Raw genomic sequence first — 7,823 nt, 5'->3', positions numbered from 1 at the left:
AATAAACACAAACTTTTAGTATTCATTTATTTTCAGCAGCTGTAACACGTAAGGCAAACAATGGAAAACTTACTTTGACCTAATAACTACTTGTTTACATTCACATACTTGGTTTGTATTTGTCACTTTCAGAATATACTTATAATGATTCAATACATGACTAGTGCATGGTCTCTATACTCATTCTGGTAAATATTTGTAGGCCTGTCACACATAACGCACCACTGTAGTGACACTTTTCAGGCTTGTAAACAGCAGTCTTCATCTCCACAGCCAGGGCTCATATGCAGGGAGAATACTTCCTGATGACTTACTCATTCTTTTGTAGTCTTCTCATTTTGATAATGTGATGGAAGAGGGGGGGAGGTGAGGGGAGATGCATACCTCACCACATCTTCACATCAGAGAGCTCCACATCTCCCATGATCTCCAGCTGGTCAATGCTGCTCAGGTCCTGCACTCTGTGTCTGAACTCAAACAGATGAGTCCCATTCACTGCTAGTTTGAACTGATGGGGCTGACAGAGGATGAGAATCTGTAAGAGAAATAACACAAATCTCCTCATAAAGTGTCATGTGTCAGTCAATATAAAGGTACAACTGCACTTACTTCAAAATATTCCCCTGCTGAGAATGGGAAGAAAGGCAACTCTCGTTCCTCGTAGCCCCAGAACTCACTCAGGTAAGAGTTCCTTATAAACACTGCCGACTTAATGCGTGGGTTCAAATGGAGAGCGATGTTTCCGGTTTGACTGTTTCGCAAATTGATAGTGAAGCTGCAGTGACAGAACACAAGTAGAAAGTCTTAACAAAAGCCCATCCATGTTTGTTATTTCGAGTCATGTTCATTCTTACCTGTGAGGGTAAATGCACACTTGCCCTTTTATTGTTATGTGCTGGCTGGGCCTGAGTCCATGGAGGATACTGCCTTTGTATGGGAGACACTGAAATTGCAGAGAAAAATGAAACTTGCAGGAATGATTGGACTATTTTCTTAGTGCACAGTACAACATTTTTAGATGACAGTATTATTTAAATGTACTCTTTTCTATTACAACACAAAAACAAAGTACCTTAGATTTGCATTATATCTAGAGAACTGTTTCTAAACGTCATTGTAGGAGTGTGTTCTTCACCTCCTTTGTATAATATTTGCATAACAAACCACCCCGTAATTGATTTACTGTTTTTCCTGTTCAAACAGTGACATTTGTGGTTTTGGCCCAAACTTGTTTCCAGCTCTCAGTCCCTCCTGTGTATTCAAATTGTTCAAAGAATGTAATTACATGCGCATTTCACACCTGTATACAGCATCGAGTGGTGACAAAGTGAAGCTAGATAAATTAAAAAGATAAATTAACACTAATTTAGATTATACTTCTATCATCCAATGCTCAATAAAACTTTAGGTGAAGACAATACAACAAGGTCTGTGTTTACAACATACTCTGAGGTGGCAAAAAGAAATGTATTCTACAACACAAAAAAAATCAGGTACCCCAGCTTTAAAAGATTTGGTGAAAAGTATCAAATGTTAATTTTATCAATGCTGTATTCCAGAAGTTTGGCAACAAGCACGGAAATTTGGACAAGTCTGTCTGCAGTGCACAAAGATGCCATTGAACCCAATTTAGTAACATCACAAGACACTTGCCATGTTTTGTCCAAGAGATCAGTGAATGACGCAAAAGAGACGAAACTTACCAAGTCACCTGATTCTGAGAATATTGCCTATAAAGGAGGAGGGAATAAAACAATGAGTAAACACATGTCTAAAATAGAAGCATTTTCTGTGTGAGGAGAAGGAACTTACTGAACTTGGGATGTGGCCGATCGCGTACACCAGGACATTGCCCGAAATAGAAAACATGTCGACCCTGTTCAACGGGATTCTGTGCTTGAATTCCAGCAAGTGTGTGCCATTCACTGCCACCTAAGAATATTGCATTTGACCTGAAGTCGCCCATGAACACGATATTTGAAATATAAGCCAGTGACTCACCTTAAACGCATTTTTGTGCAGAAATATAAGGGTCTCAAAGGGGGCTCCGTGCTTGTACGGTAGCTGATGAACAGTTTCTTCTTTGCCCCAGCTTTCTCTCTGCATGGAGTTGCAGGAGACGCACGGTGAGCCGCTGAACTGAGTCCTGAAGCGGAGGGCCACATCTGAGCATGGCTTAGTGCTGCAACCACACGACAAGTCTATCTGAAAGCTAGAAAAACAGACACGTAAATATAATGTTCAGATCAATTCAAGTCACCAACAATATTTTTGCCTTTGGGGGTTCCACACATACCAATGAAATAATGCATTTGTACAATAATGAAGTTATTGTTGGTGGTCACAGTAAAGTAAGCATCAATTGCAATCTTGACTTCTTATAGCCAACATGACACACAAAAAACACCTTGTGGCATTTCCGGTCTTTTTGTTTATTGTTTTTACATGTGGTTCGTCTGGGCATTTCTGCTATTGCCCAACAGATAACCCAAATACCTGTCAGCGTCCTGGGGCACAGTGCCCTGGACAATGATGACTTCTCCAGGGTGCAGGCCTTCAGGGATGGCTCCTGTGTACGGGATCACCTGAGGAGAAATGAAACCGAAACTTACGTACTTCCACTTCAAGCATGACGTTTGGGAGTCATGGTTCATTTGAATGTTTGTTTACGTGTTAAACGTTTAAAAGAAAGAAAAAAGGAAAAGCTTCACATCTCACACGCATGATATTTGAAGTAATACATCTGCTTTTCACGTTGCTAATAAAACAGCAGCATCTTACCGGGTTTAATACTCTGTGTTTCGCATTGGCAACAGACATCGAGACGAGCCTGCCTGGATGCACCAGCACCATGCAGTTGCGCTTAAGGTAATAAACCAATTAGTTTATGTTGAATACCTAAATAATTCCGTAATTCACTGTAAATCCCGCTGCACAAAAACAGCGAGCATCCTCTACGACAGGCCTGCATCCCTCGCGCATGCGCAAAGGTGTCACTCAAGCTGTATTTTAGTTTTAAAAAATTACCTTGACAGTCTGCTTTTTAACAATTATTTACATACATTAAGATATTATTATAAACATATGATGTGCTCATATCAAATAATAACAATACAATAATAATACAATATATATATAGGTATTAATATTTATATTAATATTATTATTTATTATGTTGTTGTTTTTTGCCCGTTTAGTGCATAGATGTATATATATAGAGATATAATATATATCTAATGTTTAGTGTCTCAGGCTCTTGTGTGACTCTCACATGTGGTTGCCGGCAGCACGCCCTCTGCTGGTCCGTTTCATTTTTCTTATTTCGGAGTTTCGTTTCTCTGTAAATAGGGTCTCTCCATCTCTATATAACAGCCCTTCATAACGTGGCACAGCAGACGCAGAACTGGTGTGACCGGAGAGCGACCATAATGGGACTATGTAAGTTGGCTGTTTGTTCCCAAAATGTTAACATTTCTTTCTAAATCAGAGTTTTTATGCTTGTTTTTAGTGACTTATGCCTTGGTTGCTGCTGGAGCAGGTAGTCTAACTATATTAATACATAATGTTTTTCTTCTTCTTCTGTCTATTGGCTAAAATGAATTTAAATGAGAGTTTTGTATGTTGTCTGAGTAGCGGGCGGTGTCGCCGTAGCTCCTTTGGCTTTAGGGGCCATAGGCTTCACCACAGCGGGCATAGCAGCGGGATCCTACGCGGCCAGCATGATGTCAGCTGCGGCTATTGCCAATGGAGGAGGAGTGGCTGCTGGGAGCACCGTGGCTGTTCTCCAGGCAGCTGGTAGGCCTCTATGTCTTATTGTTTAGGCTTGATGAATGTGATCACAATATAAATAGGCTTATATGTCACTTGGACTAACTTCACTGGCAGAATCTGTTACATGACCTTAAGGCTAATTTCTTTTTGTAGGGTAAAATTATTTTTGCCCCATGTGTTGTAAAAGTATTCATTTGTGGAAAAAATCAGAGTAAAGCATGATGTTTGCGTCTGTTTTGATTTGTTGACGTTAATGGTCAACCCAAATCAATGGGCGAGCAGGGGCTGGAGCCCAGGGGCCTACCATAGTCAAGGGCCTATCAGAATTAAGGGGGGAAAAATGGGTACTTTAAGGCGGGCCTGACCCAAATAGTCAATAAGTGAGTCACTTGTGGACTCCGAAGGACAGCCGTGACAGTAAAAATACTAATTTTTTCACATTTTGATGAAAAAGGTTCAAAGTTAGGTATAGTCCATGCCCAAAACAAATGTACCTAAATTCCTGATAAAGTGCTGTTTTCTTGTATGGTCTGCAGGAATGGCCGGGCTGTCAACAACTGCTACAGCGGCTGCAGCCAGTGCTGGAGGGACTGTGGCCGCTATTGTAGCTGCTCTTGTCTAGAAACCCAAACCTGAAGGAAAGAATTGAAGGATAATTTACAATTGCCAAACACTAAGTTCAACAATTGGAAACAATTGTGTTCATGTTTGTTTAATCGCTTTTGAAATTATTTGACATATCTCCAACATGTTTTTTATACATTCATTTGAATAAAAAGGTTTCTGTTTATGAGTAAAATGGTCTGAGTTATGACTTTTGAAAAATAAAAAAGAAATTTATTATAGACAGTCAATTGCAGAGGGATGGTAGTTAATGTGTTATTATAAACTTAAAGGAATAGGCCACCGTTTTTACATACTGAGATATGCTCTTACCTCACTTTAGCCGAGTTAAATCACACAGCTTTTCGATGAGGTTACTTTGCAGGTGCAGTCGAGCACAGTGTACATAACAACATTGATCAAGAGTCGGCACATTTGTTTGACTAATCATTTCATGTGCATTTGTCTGTTCAGGTCATTGTTTATTAAGGTTTCTGTTTATGAGTAAAATGGTCTGAGTTATGACTTTTAAAAATAACACACTTTGTTATAGAGTCAATTGCAGAGAGATGGTATTTAATGTGTTAAAAAAGCGCAGTTTAATTTCAGGTTAAATCACAGCTTTTCTATGAGGTTTCTTGGCAGGTGCAGTAAGTGCACATAACATGAATCAAGAGTCAGCACATTGTTTTTTTACTATAATCCTTTCATGTGCAGAGTATACAAAAGAAAACGTGCTTTGTTATTCAGATCATTGTTTAATGCAGCACAACTGGCAAAGCCTAATATAGGTCTATCACTTCTCAGCTCAGATGAGGTTGTTTCCAGGTTTTATACAATTACATCAAACTTTACTCTTGTTCCCTTCCTCACACACACTGTCATGGTCAGGCTTGTCATAAATAAGACCGGGGATGTTTCATTTTAAACATTGAAGCAACATGATTGTACCATTAGGCGACTATTACATATAGCCAGCTATTATGTCCAACTCTACGCAAAACTTTATTTTTATTAAACAATTGGCTGAAATCTGAAAATTTGAAAATCTTTTAATTTCCAAAACACTCATTTTGATGACATTTGACTGACTCCACATCTAAACCAGTACGTCACACAGAGCAGTAAGACAACCAGGTTCAAAGACAGTTCACTTGTTCAACAAAAATAATGAATTTACACTGACAGGTCCGCCCACAACATGAAAGACAGACACAAAAGGCACCAACTCAAAAAAGTAATGATTTACTTTGCTTATTTTAGATTTTATGCTATTTAAAATGTAGTTTTATGATCTATAGAGTTTATGGCTCTTTAAATATACTTTAGTCTTACATTGTGTGATTAGTATTTACCTCTATTTTACGAATATGTAGGGTTTTGAGCGCACGGGCCCCGGAAATGGCCGCACTCCGGGCCGTCATAGATTGTACAGAGAGGTGCCATAAATGGGTAAAATGTCCAAATGCCTGTTCCACAACACATTCTGATATATTTACTGTTGTAGACTTTATGAAGTAACTGTTGCCTACATCTTAGAGCAGTTTTGTGATACACTTCTTTATACACCTACTTGTGTAAAAAAATAAAAAAAATCATAAATTGTGGCAAAAGCTTCCACATATAAAATAGATGTAGTTTTTCTTTTCTTCTCCGTTTTATGTATTTTTACGGCATTTTCTTATGTGTTTTGTTACTCATAATCTATGGCACGTTACTCAGTTCTCACAGGACTCAAGAAACCTTTTCCCCAGGTATATTTTACTCGAGTAATAATTTGGATCAATACTTTTTACTTCTACTTGAGTAAAATGAAGTAACTTTATTCTTACTTGTGTAAACAGTTTGGCTCCTCTACCCACCTCTCACCACACTTTCCTATACAGTGTAATAGCTTATTAGACAGTTCCCACGTCCCCATTGTATTGTAACCACAGTGTGACTACTCAGGTCCCGCCCCCTGTGTCTGAACTCAAACACATGAGTCCCTTAGTTACCCAGCACCCTTAGTTTTATTAGCATCGCAACAACAAGGATCTCTATTTGCACCCCTTTCAGACTCTGACACACCCATCAGGTTCTGGAGCCGGGTGCTAGTTTCCTGTTTGGCTGTTTCTTAAATTGATAGTGAATCTGCAGTAACCTAATGTAACCCCATAATTTGGGTCAAACTATTCATTATTTGTTTTGGTTTTATTGTTTATTGCTACAAGTATCCCTGTAAAACACCAACATCTCATTTGTCGGTGTCGTTACACTTAGTCGCCACTAGATGGAGCCAGACTCCATAGTGCAACAAATGTTTTACGCAAGTGAGTCAAAGACAGAGAGAAACGTGGCAGAAAAGAGCACGCCTGGCTCTTGCTCGTCCTTTTGCTAAGAAAAATAAGTTTGAAGTTGTTGAGTCGCCCGCTACTCAGACAACATACAAAACTCTCATTTAATTTTATTTTAGCCAATAGACAGAAGAAGAAAAGTCGTTCGTTCAAAGTCCAGTCCACATCAGTAATAAGTGAGACAGAGAGGATAAATATCTGCAGTTGAGAGCAAGCTAATGTTGCTAAGCTAATACTAGTGCTCATGCTAATTCAATATTTTATTTTTTGTTATTATAACTCCAGTTTCTCCTGGTAATCGAGACAAGGTTATTTTTATAAATTTGCATTGCTGCATTTTGTCATCAATGTCAGCATTATTTGGTGAGTTAATTTGTATGTAATGAGAATGCTATTTTTGTTCAGCCAAAGCGAGCACACCTGCTGATTACATTAGATTTTTTGTCCAGAGTAGCATACACACGAAAGGTCATCTGCAGTAAGGTAGTTCTGCTGATCTTCTCCGGTGAGTGAAATGTATTTTATGTACTCCTAAAAACCAATCGGAGACTATTCTAAAGTTGTATTTTAATAGGTACCTTTTATTGAAACTGTGTTATTATGTTGTAATAACTGTTGTTTACTGAGTGAAATATGGTATCAGGTCTGCCATTTATTTTCTTTTATTGTAAACTGTAACAGTTGTTGATTTGAGATCTGTACAAGCTTGTAACTGAGATATGAATATTTAATCCTGCATATGGACAGTGATAGTGACTTGATTTATAAATATGCAGGTTGTTTTTTGAGAGACCCATTCAAGTGGAGGACCACACCCAGCTGCCGTTGCCTCACCTGGACAGCCGTACCCTGGGACTGGCACACGTTCCGGAGTGCTGGAACCTCCCCCACGTTCTATTCTTCACTTAACGATACAGGGGGAAATATATGGCCACTGACTAAAAGTTTACTTGACTAACTGAAAGAACAATAAGAACTGAAAAAGGTTATTACTACCTGTTTTAATAACGAGGTGGACACTTTCTGTTATATGAGAGAACTGGTGAAAACATATTCTTTTTTTTATTTTACTAGATTAAATTAATCCTTTCTCTTGGTAAACCCTAAATTATG

At 38.6% G+C, this 7,823-nt stretch overlaps 2 protein-coding genes across 2 annotated transcripts; one reads left to right on the top strand and one right to left on the bottom strand.

Moving 5' to 3' along the window:
- Positions 1–83: 83 nt before the first annotated feature.
- LOC306976127 (galectin-8-like) lies at positions 84–2,974 on the bottom strand. Its single transcript, XM_079574009.1, has 8 exons — positions 2,782–2,974; positions 2,497–2,585; positions 2,002–2,212; positions 1,813–1,932; positions 1,704–1,730; positions 855–943; positions 610–775; positions 84–535 (listed from the first exon to the last, which is right to left on the bottom strand). The coding sequence occupies exons 1-8, from the start codon at positions 2,851–2,853 to the stop codon at positions 386–388; spliced, it is 924 nt and encodes a 307-aa protein (XP_079430135.1). The 5' UTR covers positions 2,854–2,974; the 3' UTR covers positions 84–385.
- Positions 2,975–3,312: 338 nt separating this feature from the next.
- On the top strand, positions 3,313–4,570 carry LOC306976130 (interferon alpha-inducible protein 27-like protein 2B). The gene is made up of 4 exons (XM_079574012.1): positions 3,313–3,438; positions 3,509–3,538; positions 3,634–3,795; positions 4,308–4,570. The coding sequence occupies exons 1-4, from the start codon at positions 3,429–3,431 to the stop codon at positions 4,391–4,393; spliced, it is 288 nt and encodes a 95-aa protein (XP_079430138.1). The 5' UTR covers positions 3,313–3,428; the 3' UTR covers positions 4,394–4,570.
- Positions 4,571–7,823: the final 3,253 nt, after the last annotated feature.

The sequence above is a fragment of the Gobius niger genome (genome assembly GCF_951799975.1).
Source record: "Gobius niger genome assembly, chromosome: 16".
Classification (NCBI taxonomy): domain Eukaryota; kingdom Metazoa; phylum Chordata; class Actinopteri; order Gobiiformes; family Gobiidae; genus Gobius; species Gobius niger.
This window is presented reverse-complemented; position numbering and strand designations above follow the sequence as displayed.